This window comes from Ipomoea triloba, chromosome 9 (assembly GCF_003576645.1).
Source record: "Ipomoea triloba cultivar NCNSP0323 chromosome 9, ASM357664v1".
Lineage (NCBI taxonomy): Eukaryota > Viridiplantae > Streptophyta > Magnoliopsida > Solanales > Convolvulaceae > Ipomoea > Ipomoea triloba.
The window spans coordinates 11,551,597-11,570,351 of NC_044924.1; the positions used below are offsets into that span (position 1 = coordinate 11,551,597).

Sequence of the window (18,755 nt, forward strand, 5' to 3'; positions counted from 1 at the left end):
TACAAGAACTCTACAAAAGTCAATTAAAATTCATCACTTTAAAAGTCTTTGAAAATCTTTAAAAGTCTTGATTGAATACACCCTTTTAGTTTTAGGAAGTTAGTCTGGGAGGCTCCCTTATTTAATACTCCTTAGTATTCAAATTAGGAAGTTTTAGGAAGTTGTCTGGAAGGCCGCCAGCATTATTACGGAATGTCAGCATCCTAAGGGATTTGATTTCATGAACTTCCGTCCGAAACAGCCCATATTATCATCAAACCACAAATATATACTCCGTATAATAATATATATATCTAGAAGAGAGTTAATAAAATTAGGATTTTAACGGGCAAGAAAAAAATGTTGGTGATAATTATTTACTTAAATAAATGATTTATTTTTTTATTTTAGTAATTTTTTTTTATGATTTTCCTTCTTTACTCTTTATTATATTATTTTTTTCCTTAAATAATCACAGATCCCGTTAGTATAAACTTTAGTAACGGAATATTTCGTGAATTTTTAATTTACCCATTAATTTCTATAAAAAAGGTTTTGAGTATATTATTGAAAAGTAAGTACCCCACTTTATTACTCTTGTTAAATTAAAATAAATTAGCAGTTAAAAAAATACATATACATTTCTTTAATTTAAGAATCTATACAGAATTGTATTATAGAATATTGCCAATTTGTTTGAAAACTGCAATAAAGAAACAAATTGCCTAAAGAATTTAATGTTAAACTTCAGTTATATTTAACGGAAAGAATTTGATAAAATTATAAATGATTAGGATATATTAGAAATTTAATTGGAGATTGCACAATAAGAAGAACACAAAATACAATATGTTATAGCAGACTATTACACCAACATTTTGTTTTAGTTCCAGTTAAGGGTCTAACATTATTGGCTCTTATTATAAGTGTAGATATGATTTAAAGTGTATAAATTTTTATTACCAAAAGTAGTATTTATTTATACTATCATTTTTAGACTAAGTATTTAGACTATCATTTTACAAATTACAAACATTTATTTTAGTGACAATTATAACCAATCTCTCATATATTAGCTTGTATTTATATACTTTTAATTAGCAATTTAAATAAAGAAATTCAAAAAAAAAAGAAAAAAAAAAGAAATTCAACATTTAATTACATATGCATGAGCATCTCATACATAATCTTGTATTGATATACTTTGAAATACTTATTTAAAAATAAACATTGAGCATTATCCTATTCGTGCAATGCGCATAAAAAATTAGTATTTATATGTATTTTAAGAGTCAATCCCAAAAAGAAAGGACGATTCTCCCGTTAGACTATCCAATATATCTTTTTTCGTGAGACGGGTTATATTTAGATATAAATGTAATATTTTGAGTTAATTCTATTTTTTATCCTATATTTATAGGTGACAATCCACTTTTAGTCCTTTTTTATTAGAACATCCTCATTTGGTCCTAGTATTATCGTGGCAGGACCAATTTTAGTCCTCCAACAACAAAATTGTTGAAATATCGTTAAATCCAAAGACATTTTAATCTTTTTTATACAAAGTATGTTGAACCGCTATATTTTTTACGTTTATTTTTTTGAAAACATTCATAATTGAAGACCAAAACGTCTTTTTATTTAACGATATTTAAACTGATTTGTTGATAAAAGACCAAAGATGATCATGCCACAATAATACTATCTAGGAGCAAAAGCGGATGTTCTAATAAAAAAGGACTAAAAGTGGATTGTGACCTATAAATCTAGGACCAAAAATGGAATTAACTCTAATATTTTTTTTTTATGAAAAATGCAATACCGATCAAAGATAAATTAATTTTTTAGTTATGAATAAAAATGTGATCACGAAAAATATACGGAGTAATACTTTTAAATTTAAAACGTAATATTAATTTGTTAAAGAGTTACTTATGTGAAAAATCGTAATAGTAGTAAGGGATAAATTAATTGATTATTACTTTTTAAGGAAAAATATAATTTAAACACTTATGAGAAAAAATATAATACTAATCATAGATAAATTAATTATTACTTAGAAGGGTTAAGTGTAATACTTATTAGGAAAAATATAATACTTTTAAATTAAAATATAATATTTTATATTTATTTGCAATGTGTCTTCTTAGCTTTTTCTTGCGTTGAAGTCTCGGCCATTGCAACCACAAGGAGTAGCAGGTTAGTCTCTTTCTTGTTGTAGTACTTTTACGAGGTTGTTGCCTTGTTGGGGTTTTAATGACTTAATAGTCGGTGGTGTGGAGCTTCCAAATTTTGAATCAGAACCCTCCAGGTAGGACTTCTAAGTTTTGGGCAAGTCTTCCTCATTTAATTTGAATAGTACTCCGTTATTAATTGCTAACGTCCTATAAGATATTTGGCTGCTGTCTTTAAATTGCATTAAAAACCCTTTTTAGTTGGTCAAATAATTTTTTAACAAACTCCTAATCATTGTTATTTTGTTTATTTCAAACATGCGATTTTGTTTGATATCAAATTAATGCCGGAAATATTTTTTTTAACCTATCCATAGTATAGGCTCAACATGATTGTGACGTTCCGTTTGATGCCATCAAATTATAAAGTACTTGGCAACCAAATATTTTTTTTATAATAAAAGAAACCAAATATAATATTTATATTTATTTTAAGAGTCAATCTAAAAAAGAAAGGATGATTCTCTAGTGAGGTTGTCCAATATATCTTTTTTTTCGTGAGATGGGTCATATTTAAATAGAAATGTAATATTTATGATGAAAATTCTGATACTAATCAAATATATATTAACTTCTACTTATGAATTGAAGGAAAATGTGATCACGAAAAATATAATACTTTTAAATCTAAAACGTAATATTAATTTGTTAAAAAGTTACTTATGTGAAAAATCGTAATACTAGTAAGAGATAAATTAATTTATTATTGTTTTTGTGGGAAAATGTAATTTAAACACTTATGAGAAAAAGTGTAATATTAATCATAGATAAATTAATTAGTACCTATAAGAGTAAGTGTAATACTTATTAAGAAAATGTACTACTTTTAAATTAAAATGTAATATTTATTTTGCAATGTGTAGTCGGATTGCACTGAATGTCAATGGAAGCTTCTTGAAGTGCATGATAATCAATCTACGGGGTTGTGGACTTGTGGCTAATTGGAAGACCGGTTTGACCCGCCTAGTGCGCGGGTTAAGGCTATGAGTGGACTGTGAAGCCTTACTTTTGGGTTGCCCCTCCTTTTGATGAAAAAATGTATTTCATTTGATCTATCTCTTTTTATATGTCTGATCTAGTTCGATTAGTGAGGTTTGACTGAAGTTATTTTTAATTTAATTTTTTATAATGTTAAGTTTAACATTAGTATATAAAATTTCTATATTTAGAAATTACATTAAAAATACTATTAAATAGAAAAATCAATTTAAAAAATAATTAAAATACTAAAGAAAATAAGCAAAGAAGATAGAGATGATTTGACAAATGAAAAGTAAACATGACAGATAGAGTAATATTTAGGAGTTGAAGAGTTATTTATAAAGGAAAACGAAATACATACATACATATATATATATAACCTGATCCATCTCACAAATAAAAATCCATGAGACTACCTTATATGAGATTTTGGGCAAAAGAAAATTTCTTGTAACTAGCATTAATTTAATACTACGAAAGAAATTACATTTTTAGTCTTTTGTTGTGATTGTTCATGAAATTACAATTAATGGCTAAAAATGGCATATCATATCACTAAAACAATTAATAAATTATAATCAATAAAAGTTATTGTTTATGCAAAACAAAACAAAAAAACTAAAAAACAAAAAAAAATGCACACTTCATACCCTACCGTGCGCAGACTCAACTCAGTTACACACTACATCAACGTTGTTGCTTGCATATACATACACAACATCTCAAACGCACAAACCAGCCGATATTTGAAACCAAACAAAAACAATGCACATATTATTTTGCACAATCCACATAGCTCACACGCACACGTCGATATCATTATTTCCAATGAATCAAATATAAACGGACTTAATATCTAGAGGATATAAAGACCACGAATGAAGAGGTTAAACATCATATACACTAATGATTTTAAGATTGTTCTCATTGCTTTCTCTTGCTAATTAAAATAATTTTTTTTTTAAACACTTTACAGTGCTTCCATCATTTATTATCAAATTCCATGTTCTTGCAAAACAAATATTCAAAACCACTCTAGCTTATAGATATAAAAAATGCATCAAACTTTTATTAGTTTTATTCTTTAGATAAAAAAAAAAAAAAAAAAAAAAAAAAAAAAAAAAANAAAAAAAAAAAAAAAAAAAAAAAAAAAAAAAAAAAAAACTTATTAATCCAGGAAGACAAAACATATAAATACAGAGGAAGTCTAATGTCTGAGTACTAATTCAAACTTGCAAACACCATTGGAATGTATGAATAGCAATAGCATCCAATATGCAAAATATTAATTAATTGATAAGAGAATTTAACCATTAATCTTAATCAAATCTAAATACTAACCACAAAATACAAAGAGGAATTAAGATTATTGTATGTATCTTACCCTGCGGCTGTACGAGCTACCGGCGACCGGCGACCTTGCGGTTGTGCGACCGGCGACCTTGCGGCTGTGAGACCGACGACCTTACGGTTGTGCGAACGGCGACCTTGAGGCGTGGGGCGAGGGGTTGTGCGAATTGCGACCTTGCGGCGGTGACAACTTGGAGACGATCAAACTAGGGTGACCGGTGACCTTGCGATGGAAACGATGGAGGCTAGGGAATTTGGTGGAGGAGAGCTGCTGATTTGTTAAACAATGGGAGAGGATGATTTGGCTAGAAGGAAACAACAAAGAAAATCACGCCAATTCAAAATCGGTGATGATGCACACATGTGGCCAAATTACTTTAAAACCCCTCTAATATTCATAACTAACACCTAAAATCATAAACAAACTAAATAAATCTGAACCATTGAATCAAAATAAAGAATGATCAAGATCTAATCTCATGATCTCGTCTAACTAGGGTGATCTCACTGGATTCAAATCCTATATATATATATATATATATATATATATATATATATATATATATATATATATATATATATAAACTGTTGTGGAGCTGTTGTATGTATTGTTGTATTATATTATGATAATTTGCATGTATTGTTGTAATATATATTCTATGTTGTAATTTGTATTTGAATATATTTGTGTTTTTCATAAATTATATGAGTTATTGTTGTTGTCTTGACTCTTGAGTATTGTAGTTTTTTAATTTAATTTGCAATTATGGCTTAATTGCGTTAATAACTCATATTGAAAGAAGGAAAATATATGTAGTTGTGTTGTGTGTCTGGCTGGATATGTGTGCTTCTATGAGTTTATAAATGTATATTATTTGCAGTTAAGAATGACTTCTCCTCCTACATCTGCAACCATTGGCTCTCAAAATGTTAAGCAAACAAAAGAAAGTGGACATACACCCTAAGAAGACATTATATTAGTGTCTTGTTTGACTGAAATGCATAATATATGTAGGGAAATATAATTCTTATACAAGGTTCAAGATAAGTTATTTATTTGAACTTAGAAAGAATAATTTTGAAAAAATTATCAAAGTCTGCCATAAAAGTTTAGCCACATATTGAGGGTGGAATTAAAACTTTGAAAAAATAATGAGACATTATTCATGATATGGTGCAAGGTAAAGACATTAGTGGGTTTGGTTGGAATGAGCAAAATCACATGTTTTATGCTGAAAATGCAATGTGGGAATCATACTTAATTGTAAATGATAGGGAATATACCCCAAGCTACATACCCTTATGTTCCTAGGACCTAGTCGGATACGAACCGCCTTGAGGTGAGAGAAATTTAAAACGCCAATTTTCGTAATTTAATTCTTTTTCACTAAAAATTGATGGTTAAGACTCATGATTAGCATGATATATAGAAGAACATAGTCGTAATAACTTATCCATTCGCAAAACTATATTTAAATAGCATATTCCCTAAATAAACATACATCAACACCATCTTTTTCTTCATCATCCTGATTCAATGGAGGACGAACTTCAAGCCGATTTTCTCCAACTTTCAATTCGAGTTCGATGAATCCTTCACAGATTTGAACCAAAGATGTTAGTGTGGTCCTTACTCCTTAATACTGTCTAAACTAATGATTTTTTTTTATATTTAGTATCAAAATCATTCCCAAATTTCAGTATTCAAAACCTTCTAACATAAAACCTAGTGACTCATATTCATACTATATACATACTAATAAATATATTTGATTGTTGTCAAACGAAAATATTGTTGGTCCACAATCATGTTTAATTATTGGAGTTAATTACAGGATCGAATTCCAACATTGCTCATCAAAATCTTGTGAATCTACTGAAGAGCTAGTGACAGGACCTAAAGAATGACCTGATAGTAATATAGAGCCACCTCTTCCACCTACAGGAACAAGGCAAAAATTATGGTAAATTCAATCATCTCTTCACAGTAAAGTCTTACTTGCAATAGTTTAGTATCTCATTTAACACTTAAAATTAGTATTTCCCAACAAAGAAAACAAAATACCAATATACCAATTCTCATCTCTAATACAGAAATAGCAGCTAAAAAGCAGAACGAATAGAGAGAGCTACATACTCGGTAAGAGAATTGAAGTACAGAATCTAATAAACTAATGGGAAAATTACAGCAGTTATTGCATCCCCATTCCTTGTTGGATATTTGTACAGTAATGGAGATTAATGGTTCAGATGTCTACCATGCAAGCTTAAATAATATTTGGAGTTGTGGAGTAGTAAATATTATTGAGTTTGGTAGAGATAATTTTGGGTTATTTGAGAGGTCTCGAGAGGTGTTCGAGAGATCGTGCGAGAGGTCGGTTCGCGGAATCTATCTCGCAGGAGTTATGTCTCGAACATACTTTATGTGAAGCAATGTCTCGAATGTATACCTTGCATATGGATTATGGTTTATGTCAAGGAATAGGGGCTTCACCTAAGGAGTTTCAGTACATGCACATGTATATTCATATATATGTTTTGCGTCTTGTTTGCATGGTTCTTGCATACTAAGATATTAATATATGAAGATAATATGCATGTGTACAGTTCTGGCTTTTTACCTCTCGAGAAGTCATGAACCTCTCGAATGATGTTTATGTCTCGTATGGTCAGTGCTGCATGTGGCTGCTAATTGTCAAAACTGCATGTGATTATACTTTTATTATTTCCTATTAGCATGACTTCATGCATGTGGAATATTAAAGTATTAATGTAATCAATTGGATTACTCCACATGCAAAGTTGCAGTAAAGATCTTTTCATGACATAAATTTTATGTCTCGTATCTCTCGGAAGTTGAGGGAAGTTTCCTCTCTAAGCTTGAACCTTTCCTCTTTGTCTTTTACGTAAATGCTTTCCTTTAGCATGACAGTTACTATGCATGTGATTTTAATATTTCCTAAGTTGCATGTTCGCATGCATGGATCTGAAATATTAAATGAGTGGATATAATTGTTTGAATTATATCACATGCATGAGTTCAGATTATTACGTAAACTTATCCTAAAATCAGTTATATTTCATATATATCTTGGAAGTTGGTTTTGTAACTGCTATAAACTTCCAGTAACCTCTGCTAACAGTCAGATTTTATTTCTATAAAATTTTAGGAGATACATCTGATGAAATAGACAACTTAACTAGTTGTTTAACCTTGATATTTCACAGTCCTACAATTCTCCAGGAAATTCTTAATTGAAGCAACTTAAGAGTTTCATTATCGTCTTGTATCCCATAAGATTAAATCTGGAACCCTGTTGCTTTTCTAAGTGAGATTTAAAGCTTACACGCCTGTTGCTTTTCTAAGGGAGCTTACCCTGTTGCTTTTCTAAGTGAGATTTAAAGCTTATAGGAAAGTGATTACACGCCTGTTGCTTTTTTGAGATTTAAAGCTTATAGGAAAGTGATTACACGCCTGTTGCTTTTCTAAGGGAGATTTAAAGCTTATAGGAAAGTGATTACACGCTTTCTACACGCTTTCTAAGGGAGATTTAAAGCTTATAGGAAAGAGACTGTACTATTTTGTATCTCTTTTGTATTACAGATAGCAGCAACATTTTTTTCCAACATTCCTAGGAACAACTTATATTTAGTATCAATTCCCAGGAACAATAAAACCATTGAAATAGAACAACCATAAAATATTACACACAAACCACAATTATTATAATCTAAAAAGCAACAAGAACTAACAGAGAGCTCCATACTTTATCAGAGAACAGAAAGATAGAACCAATCAACCAGATAAAAATTTAATTAAACTCAGTGTGTTGGGTGTTTAGAAGAAAACACCATCCAAAAATTGGAGTATGCCATTGATTGTAACGAACACACGGTATTCTTTAGTAAAAGGCGAAAGAATAGTTCGCTTTGTGTTCATCACATGGCTGCTTGAGCTTAAAATGATGTTCTGTACTTGTATTTATAAGAGACCTGGCCACTAGCGTTTATGTTGTTTGTTCGATGTGGGACTGGTACCGCTAGTGAGACTTTTATCCTCAAGCTCCCTTGTATAATAACAAAATATATCCACAATCAAACTCAGCAGTTCGATGATGTATTTGAAATTCATTTGAAAATTCAATTCCGTCGATTTGTAAGGTTTAAGGAAGCTATATTTTTAACTATGCATTTGGAAATATTGACATTAAAATTAAATCATTAACACTGGATTTGTTGGGTTTCTCCATAATGAAAAACACCTTCAAAAATTAAAGTATGCCATTCATTGCAATGCACACACGGTATTCTTTAGTAAAAGGCGAAAGAATAGTTCGCTTTGTACTCACTGCATGGCTGCTTAAGTTCAACGTTGTTGTGTGCATCAATTTATATTGAACCTGGCTACTAGTGTTTATGTTGTTTGTCCAATGTGGGAGCCATAACACTAGTTTAGGTCCTAGTTTTTAGTCTTCTACCCCGTATCATTCCCAATCCCATTTTTCTCCAATCAAACCATCCAAGCAATATAAGATTGCATCCTTACTAGCTATTTGGAATTCAGAAATTTTTCATTTGCTTATAAAATTTTTAAAAAATGGAGAAATAAAAATAAATTGTTACATGTTCATTTTTCTCATTTGAAAGCATTAAATAATAATAATAATAATAATAATAATAATAATAATAAGCTAGATTTTAACCCGGGCGATTTTGCTTTATAATAATAATAATAATAATAATGCTAAGTCTTTTGTAACATTTTTATTGTATTTAGTTCTACAATTGGTGATTTTCTGTTTATTACATGAGCTTGTTATTTGTCGAAATAACAAAACATACAATGTAATGAGACTTGCCAAATGTATGGCACAACTTCTTGAGAAAAATTATTAAGTAATTAAACGAGCTTCACAAAATTTGGCAAATAATAACTTTTTTTGAAATTAATTATGATAATTAATTGACAAGATTATAGAACACTCTAAGAATACAAAAAACGGAGTGAAAGTGAGTAGGCAATATTTGGGAGAATAAATTAAGGTTCGAAACTCGGCAATGGGCAACAACAATATGGGGATTATGTTCAAAGTGGACGGATATCCTGTGCGCACCAGCATTTGACACACTGAGTTACCATGATTTACATCCTCTCAAATACTCTGTTGAGCCAGAGTGTCAGGGGCCCTAGGGATTGAAGATTCAACCTTTTAGGAGAAAAGTATATAGAGTATATTTTAAAGGTTTCTGTTTTTTTGAAAACATATTTTAAAGGTTTCTAGTCTTCTGGTCTTTGAAAGTTATTTGTTACATTGTTTATGTAGAGGAATTTTAACCAAAATTTGAAAGAAAAATCCTCAAAACTCCAACGCCAATAAACCAACGGAAACTCAATGTGTGTGAATCACAATTTCTTTAAAATTAAAATTAAAAAAAAAAATTGGTTCCTTTCCGAGAGTACCAGAAGCGTTGAAACATCGATTTCACATGATACAACGAATTGCACTTAAATCTTTGAGCACTCAAATATTAGCGAACTTGAACAAAAAACACATTTCGTAATTTTAAGATGAAGCGTCGGCAGAATAATTGTTAAAGTAAAGAGAGTTTTCATGGAAGAAAAAATAACAATTTTGATGATTAAAAAAATCACTCAAACAATATATCCAACACAAGATATAACATTTTATGAAGACCAATTTCCTCTGCAGGTTGAACAAGTTCATTCCACAGGCAACAAATTTAATTTCTGGTCCTTCTCTGCCAATTATCCCTATTACTAAGTGTGAAGAGTTCAATTTGAGCATAAAGAAGATATAGCTGTTTGTTGTAACGGCTTCTGATTATATAGCTTCTTTGTCTCCTTGTACGTTGAGATATTGATCAAATATCAATTTTGGTCCCACGGTTATTAACAAAATGACAATTTTAGTCCACATGTTTAATTTCTATCAATTTTGGTCCCACGACTATTGTTTTTCTATCAATTTTCATCCACGACTATTGTTTTAGTGCCAAAATTCATCGCGCCGATCATCCATCCGTTTAAAACGTGCAAAAATCTAAAATTGTTAAGTGTATTTTCGTCATTTTGAACTTAATAACCCAATTTGAACATGAATAAATGGATTTAAGTCCTAAGATCGAGTTTTCCTCATCATTTTTGAGGAGAAGAACTGTGAATTGTGATCGATCTTAAAGCTTAAATCTCTTTATTCATGCTTAAATTGAGATATTGAGTTGAAAAGGACAAAAAAACTTTTAAAAATTTTAGATTTCAGCACGTTTTAAACGAGTGGATGACTGACGCTAAATTTTGGCACTAAAACAATAGTCGTGGACCAAAATTAATACTAAAATAATGGGACTAGTAGAAATTAAATATTGTTGGGACCAAAATTGGTATTTGCTCTTGAGATATTTGTTCTAGTATCAATGAAAGCTCACCATTTTCCCTTTCTCTCAACTCACTAACTGCTCTCTAATCAATACTAACAGGTCACGCAGTAAACTAAACGAACCATGAAATATTATGCACAAAACACAGTTACCAGCTAAAAAGCAGGAATCAACTGATCTTTCAGAGAAGTGAACGATAGAACCGATCAACTAGAAAAAGTTTCACTAGGTTTGCTGGGTGTTTACTAAACACCCTCAAAAAATTGGAGTATGCCATTGATTGTAATGAACACACGGTATTCTTTAGTAAAAGGCGAAAGAATAGTTCGCTCTGTGTTCATCACATGGCTGCTTGAATTTTATATGACATTCTGTACTTGATTTTATATGAGACTCGGCCACTAGCGTTTTTGTTGTTTGTTCGATGTGGGAATGGTAAAAACATTAGTTTCAGTCGGGTTTCTAATAATGTTCACATGTCAGTTCGCTCGGTGTTAATCACATTTCAATACGCCTTTATCCCTAAGCTCCCTTGTATAGTATATACCAATATATCCACAATCAAATACAGTAATTTAAGGATGTATTTGAATTGACTGACAAAACCTACAGTGGATTTATAAGGAACCATACTTTTCACCTGCACTTCAGAAACATTGAAAATTATAAATCATTAAAACTAAATTTGTTGGGTTTCTCCCCCAAGGAAAAACACCCTTGGAGTATGCCATTTATTGCAACAAGCACACGATATTTTTTAGTAAAAGGCGAAATCCTTCAACCAATTTTGAATTCTCTAAATAAAATATAGTCACACGTCTTCCTTTTGTCTTGCGAGACATCTCCAGCATTGCAAAATGTATAAACAATTCCTTGGTTGAATCTTAGGTAAGTGATGACATCATTAGCACTAACTTTGTAGAGATTTTTCAAAAAAACTTTGTAGAGATTTTTCAAAAAAACTTTGTAGAAATTCTCCTGACTTGAATTTTTGCTAGACCCCTCGTAACGTCTTCCTAATAACTTCTTATTAGTTTACCTCTCATTGAGTTTCTTTTAGTTGAGTGATTTTTTGCTATTACTATTGCACTGTACTGTAACACGTCTCGTGTAGTACTATAGCAATAGCACTATTTGAATCACTGCAGCAGTAGCATTATTTGTGTACTATAGCAATTACGTATCGAGACACTATAGCAATTACTTTCCGAAGCACTGTAGCAATTACTTTCCGGAGCACTGTAACAGTTACTTTTCGAGGTACTGTGGCAAGTACCTTTCGAGGTACTATCATCATCATCATCATCATCATCTTCTTCTTCTTCTTCTTCTTCTTCTTAACATATTTTTAGTATCATGAAAATCTAATTTCTGAATCACAATTGCAGCTATCTAGTCATGATAATGAAGAGAGCACATCTCTGTGCCGGCCTGAAGAAAAGAAATTTTAGTACCTCTGAAAGTTCCATTACAATACTACAAGTACAAAATGATAACTGTAAGCTTTATAAACTCCAGAGCTACAAATCAACTTGTTCTATTTGCATTGTCTTACACGCTTATCGATACAAGATAGCTTCACCATAATCAGTTTTTACAGCATTGTATCTTGTTGGAGGAAAAACAGTGGCAGCCCAGACAAAGGGTTGCCATCAGATTTTGCATGTATATAAGACAGACGCCATGAATTGGCTCACTTGTTCAGAACTTCTCTTGCCTGCTAATCTTTTTATAGATCACAAGAAAAAGGAAAAGCAACTGTACAATGCTTGCATCTTGGAGGGGCTGGGAAATCCATTAAGAATAAAGCTTCTCTGCACGAATGGCAGTTTAAAAACCTGATTCAGCAATATGTACAAACAGATAGGCAGTAAATTAAACGGACCATTAAAGATTACTATATTATACACAAAACACAATTACCAGGTAAAAAGAAGGAATGAATAGAGAACTCCATATGATTAGAGAGCTAAAATATAGAACTGAACAACCAGACAAAATTTTCTTTATACTAGGTTTGTTGAGTGTTTAGGAGTAAACACCCTCTAAAAATTGGAGTATGCCATTCATTGTAACAAACACACGGTATTCTTTAGTAAAAGGCGAAAGAATAGTTCGCTTTGTGTTCATTACAAGGCTGCTTGAGTTTGTTTTGTGATTCTGTACTTGCATTTATAAGAGACCTGGCCACTAATGTTTCTATTGTTTGTTCGATGTGGGACTGGTAACGTGTTTGCTTATACTGTGCTCATATTTCAATAGGCCTTTCTCCTTAATCTCCCTTATATATAAAACATATCCACAATGAAACACAGCAAATCAAGGATGTATTTGGACTTGACTGAAAAACTCTGCAGTGGATTTATCAGGAACAACAACTTCGACCTCGCACACTTGTAAACATTAAAACTGAAATTGAAATTAAAATTAAAACTAGAGTTGTTGGGCTTCTCCCCAAGGAGAAACACCCTCAAAAAATTGGAGTATGCCATTGATTGTAATGAACACACGGTATTCTTTAGTAAAAGGCGAAAGAATAGTTCGCTTTGTGTTCATCACATGGCTGCTTGAGTTTAGAGTGATTCTGTACTTAAATTTATAAGAGACCTGGCCACTAATGTTTCTGTTGTTTGTTCGATGTGGGACTTGTAACGTGTTTGTTCACACTGTGTTCACCACATACGCCTTTCGCCTTAAGCTCCCTATGAAACATATCCACAATGAAACACAGCAAATCATGATGTACCTGAAATTTACTGGAACAGCAGCGTATTTACAATGAATTATAATCTCCACCTCGCACAATTGGAAACACTGAGAAATTGAAATTAAATCATTAGAACTAGATTTGTTGGGCCTCTCCCCAAGGAGAAACACCCTCAAAAAATTGGAGTATGCCATTCATTGCAATGCACACACGGTATTCTTTAGTAAAAGGCGAAAGAATAGATCGCTTTGTGTTCACTGCATGGCTGCTTGAGTAAAGCATTGTTGTGGCATCTGTTTATAAGGAGCCTGGCTTACTAGTGTTTATGTTGTTTGTCCGATGTGGGAGCCGTAACACTACTTTAGTCTTTAGCCCAACTTCTTTTTCATATGACTAACCCAATTTAATATTGCACGCTGTTTGGAGTTCAGTAGAAAATCACTTGTTTTCAAAAATTAAATTCTGTTATTTCTTTTGGATTGCTTGTTAATAACTTGTGGGAAAATGGGAAATTAGCACAACCCTGTTGTGTAACAAATTGTAAAAAGTGCATAAGCAACTGAGCAAAAAGAACATTGGCAAAGGGGCTGAGTATTGGGAGGCAATCTGGTAAGTAAGGTTTTTAACTAGAAAATTAACAGCAGCAATCATCATAACAACATTTTTTTCATCGAACAGAAAGCTCGACCTTTTCTCTAAACCTAAAGTTAAAATAGCAAATATTGTGATTACAGGAGCTACTGAGCTAGTGATATAAAAGACACGAAGAACATTAGAAGCGAAATGAAGAAGAAAAGGCAGAGGACTTGAGGTGAAGAAGCCTCTCTTCTTCATTCTTTTGGGCTTGCAACTGATGCTAACGGAACAAATGTAATGCCCTAGCTTTCTTATTCTATTGCGTCACTCCTCCTCGTCGTAATCTTCCTCCTCCTCCTCGACATTTGAGTTGAACTGCGCAACATGAAGCGGGTCAACAGCCATTCTATCAATCTCGGTCAGCACAGAAGGCTCATCGGTAACGTCAACAGGTGCTGCTGGTGCAGCTGCAGCAGCTACAGGGGTGACAGATTTATCGGCAGTCTCGTCTAAGTTGGCGTTCAAGTTAACATCCTTCACCGAAGGTTTGTCACCATCTGTCGCATTGGCATCTGGTCTAGGAGAGTCCTTCGACTCAAAACAGTTTTCCTTCGAAATGCCAAGGTCCGGGTTTTGAATGCTGGTATGCTCAGAAGTTACACTGGAATCAAATTCAACGTCATGTCGATGATCTCTATCAGCACGAGCTCCCCGTCCACGTCCTCGTCCTCTTCCTCTACCTCTTCCTCTACCACTGCCACTTGGATGAGACATCTCCTGCAGCAGTAAACATGCTATTTTCAGAGCAAGTCAGCTTCACAATATCGTAAAGATTTTTAAAATCTTCATCTGCTGTGTCTAGTATTGCATATTCCCTACAAGGAAATACATAACTAGTCCAATGAAAACTATGAACAATATCCAAGTAATCAGAATCCTAATTCAGCATCCACTGCTAAGTGCTCTACACTAATGATTCCAATCACATAAAAAGCCTGTAAATAAATTATCAAAACAAAGCTGCTGACAAGGAGGTGTAGACGTATGATTGAATTACTAATTCCAGTGTCGAACAAAATAAGCTCATAGTTTCACAGTTGCTTAACATTTGCAATTTGCTGTTAGCTATTAGCAGTTTTCCCATTTTTATTTCCTCTAGACCTCTACTCATTAATATTTATAGGACTAATTTCAAACCATTGAATTCATGCTAATTGAAATGGATGAATCTAGCCATGAACTGGATATAATAAGAGGACTCAAGTTTGGATAGGGCACAAAAGCCATGTGTTTGACACAACATACAACTAAAACTTTTTCTTAGCGTAACACTTCCTATTTGATATACAACTGCCTATAAAAGAGTGTATTACCATCCTGCTCCTTTTGCATTCATCATCACTGTCATTAAGGTCATCAGTTGCGATCTTCCTGACAAAGTGGCAGAATATTGATGGCTAAGTTGAATACATGCAATGTTATCAAACTTAACAGAAGTAACCAACTGCAGTGGAATAATAAACTATGATAGTCTAAAGGAAATAATTTGCACCTCCTCTTTGGCACCTCAGCACCAGTATCAGAATGGCCATAGTCAGGAACCTTGCTAACCACTTCCCTCAGAAAGTCAAACACATTGTAGCTTTGTATACAGTGTTTTCTGCATATATAAACAAATAGCTAAAACACAGTATAGCTAGAGCAAATCAGATTTTTAGAGATTCCTAATTACTACATTCTATACACAAATAAAACAGCTGCCCCACCTCCATTCCCTGTCCCTCTTGCTGAAAAATAATGAAAATACAGATGAACCCTTGTAAGAGTTCTTTCCATGTCCCAGAATATGGGAGAAAAAGACCGTAAACAGAAACTGAAGCAACAAATTTAAAACACATAGTTCTCTTTACTTTTATCCATTAGCAGTCAAAAAGATAAAAATTACTCAGACACAATGCATTAGTGGACAGAATTGACAATGAAAGTAAAAGCAACAGTGCAGGACACACTCCTTAACATTTCACCTCAGATAATTCTACCAGGCACACTATCAAAGTGTTCCAAAGGTGAGGATATTCTAGCAAAGCCCCTACAGTTCCGTACTTAGATTACCATATAACTTGCAAAATTAAGTATCAAAGATGTAAGTAGTCCAAATGTATCCAGAAATTAATTTTTTTTAAAAAAAGGTTATCAGGTGAATGGAAAATGAAAAATTCACTCACAAATGCAATGCATTAACAGTCTTTGCTCCTCTACTAAGAGTTATGTCATATGTCCGATCACAGAGATCTTGCAAAAATAACTCCAAGGCTTTAGCTGCATTGATGATACAAAGAGTAAACATTGAGAAATAAACTAGCTTACAAAATCAAACACAAAAGGCAAAGAGGTCAACAGTGACTTACATACTAAAACAGGCACTGCCATCGCAATTTTACCAACATCCTCATCAGCTTGCATAATCTTCTTGATTCGGGCCTAAGCATTTTTTTTTTCATTATGATAATCATAACTAAGATCTTCAGAAGATCAACTCAAAAACATAACATATAAGATTGCACATAATTAGAGGCAACTGATGCACTTAATACATTAGTGCATTAATTTTCAGCTCTCATGTAGTCTGTAACAGATAACTCTCCTGCAAATAATGGACTTTCAATTGCTTTTACAACTTACATAGATTCAACCTGATTTTAAAGAAACTATATATCCATCATGTAGAAAGCATGCAATCTACCACTCAAAACCAACAAAGACAATAACAAGAAGAGATTTTTTTTCCCTTTAAAATCAGACTGAATATTGTTCCCCCTGAACACATGTTTATACAGGGCTGGAAGTCTGGAACCTATGTTTTGGATCAAGTTGACAGATTTTCAAAGCAGATCTATGATGTTATGATGCCTTTCTACAGTTAAAAACACAGCTTGTATTAATATGGAACGGATGGCAAAAGTCATAAACAGGATTAAAATGAGATGGGTGAGAATGTTTAATTCAAAACTCAACAAAAAATGTTCGAGCCAAATCAGTCCTTGTAGGGCCCAAATTTGTGGAGCTTATCTACTCTAAAAAGTAAAATTTAGGCCACAGAGTAAAAGCATGATAAGGCCTTTAGATCAGATAAAAGGAGAAAATCTCACTTCCAAGAAACTCCAAATCAAAGCTTTTCAGAAAAGCCAGTTTTTTGGAGAAGCAATTTGCTAGGCTAAATGAGCACTTAATCATAAAATCGCAGGTTGACTAGAATATTCTACTTTGTTGATAGCTAATGTTGTTGATGATGGTGATTTCAGTAGTCACTACAAACAGGTCAGGTGGTGCAAATAATTCCTCAAACAAAATCAGAGCTTTTTTCCTATTCCTTATACATCTGTAGCACTAAAACTGCCAATCCTTCCACTTTTCTCCCAGAGACTATATCACTTAAAGCAATCACATTTATCATCCAAGTGCATCTTCACTTTTACAACTGTGCATAGTTAGAATTAAACACAACTTGCAAGGAAGTATTCTCAAACAAAAGATGGTGAGGTCAATATTTCTTTCCCACTTACTGAAAGTAATAAGCATAAATATAATTATTTTACACAAATAAAAGAGAACCTGCCTCTTCTTAATCAGTTAGTAATTTTAGCTTCATTCTAAGAACTCTTGAGACCAATATCCTCAAATTCAGAATTATTTTTTTTTTAAATCAACTTTAGATATTAAAAATAAAAACAATAAACAAAGCTCATCTCCTTCGTGCTTAAATGCCAACAAATATCAATAATAGAATAAAATTACAAAATAAAATCGACAGAGATTATTACTTCCTAAGCACTACTATAGGTTACTGGGACAAAGACTCGAACTTTCCCAATTTTGAAACTAGACAACACATGATGAAATGGAAATTCACTTCAGGAAATGAGGGCTTACCGCAGGGAAGCGGGTATCAAGTTTCTTCCTCATGGTATGATTTCACGATTATGACGATATCATCGAATTGGACACACAGATTGCAAATCGGAGGTCAAAGAATCTACGGAGTAATTTAGTACGAAGTATGGTACTGCGAAGAATCTAGGGAATAAATTAGAGTAACATAATCATTGAAGGAATCGGAATCAGAGAGCTCTAATCATTTGGACGAGAGAGAGAGAGAGAGAGAGAGAGAGGGAAGGAGAGGGCCGGAGAGAGAGAGAGAGAAAGAGCGAGCTAAGCAAACCGGAGCAATCTTGGATCCGATCCGGTGAGTTTTCACGGAAACGAATCGCAATAGCGAAAGTGGAGAAAATCGCCCCTGAACTTTGGATAATACTATTTCTACCCCTCACTTTTATATTATAATGATTGAAGTCACCCTGCACTCTGCCACTCTATGCGATTTCCTCCCTAATCCATTTTAAAGGTACTATTGACCAATTTTAGAATTATGAAATAGTCAATGGACCATTTTATGTATTAACTCTTTTAACTTTAATCATCAACTTTTATGATATTGTCACATTTGATTTTATTTGTTTAATTCTGTAGCA

At 32.6% G+C, this 18,755-nt stretch overlaps 1 protein-coding gene and 6 non-coding genes across 7 annotated transcripts; all 7 read right to left on the reverse strand.

Moving 5' to 3' along the window:
- Positions 1-8,376: 8,376 nt before the first annotated feature.
- LOC116031110 lies at positions 8,377-8,493 on the reverse strand. The gene has a single exon (XR_004100541.1). It is a non-coding gene; the product is annotated as a U5 spliceosomal RNA (small nuclear RNA).
- A 292-nt stretch (positions 8,494-8,785) lies between these two features.
- Positions 8,786-8,902, reverse strand: LOC116031126. The gene has a single exon (XR_004100556.1). It is a non-coding gene; the product is annotated as a U5 spliceosomal RNA (small nuclear RNA).
- Positions 8,903-11,179: 2,277 nt separating this feature from the next.
- LOC116031114 lies at positions 11,180-11,293 on the reverse strand. The gene has a single exon (XR_004100545.1). It is a non-coding gene; the product is annotated as a U5 spliceosomal RNA (small nuclear RNA).
- A 1,673-nt stretch (positions 11,294-12,966) lies between these two features.
- Positions 12,967-13,082, reverse strand: LOC116031120. Its single transcript, XR_004100550.1, has one exon. It is a non-coding gene; the product is annotated as a U5 spliceosomal RNA (small nuclear RNA).
- Positions 13,083-13,391: 309 nt separating this feature from the next.
- On the reverse strand, positions 13,392-13,508 carry LOC116031122. Its single transcript, XR_004100552.1, has one exon. It is a non-coding gene; the product is annotated as a U5 spliceosomal RNA (small nuclear RNA).
- A 291-nt stretch (positions 13,509-13,799) lies between these two features.
- LOC116031127 lies at positions 13,800-13,917 on the reverse strand. The gene has a single exon (XR_004100557.1). It is a non-coding gene; the product is annotated as a U5 spliceosomal RNA (small nuclear RNA).
- Positions 13,918-14,244: 327 nt separating this feature from the next.
- On the reverse strand, positions 14,245-18,461 carry LOC116030454 (dr1-associated corepressor-like). Its single transcript, XM_031272708.1, has 6 exons — positions 18,157-18,461; positions 16,635-16,707; positions 16,452-16,545; positions 15,779-15,886; positions 15,600-15,657; positions 14,245-15,003 (listed from the first exon to the last, which is right to left on the reverse strand). The coding sequence occupies exons 1-6, from the start codon at positions 18,187-18,189 to the stop codon at positions 14,551-14,553; spliced, it is 819 nt and encodes a 272-aa protein (XP_031128568.1). The 5' UTR covers positions 18,190-18,461; the 3' UTR covers positions 14,245-14,550.
- Positions 18,462-18,755: the final 294 nt, after the last annotated feature.

Bases quoted from the DNA above. Each gene is read 5' to 3' on its own strand.
- LOC116030454 (XM_031272708.1), bottom strand. From the start codon at position 18,189: ATGAGGAAGAAACTTGATACCCGCTTCCCTGCG. The intron at 15,887-16,451 runs GTGAGTGAATTT...TTATATATGCAG, and splicing joins ACTGTTAATGCATTGCATTT to AAAACACTGTATACAAAGCT. The intron at 15,004-15,599 runs GTAATACACTCT...TTACTGCTGCAG, and splicing joins AATGCAAAAGGAGCAGGATG to GAGATGTCTCATCCAAGTGG.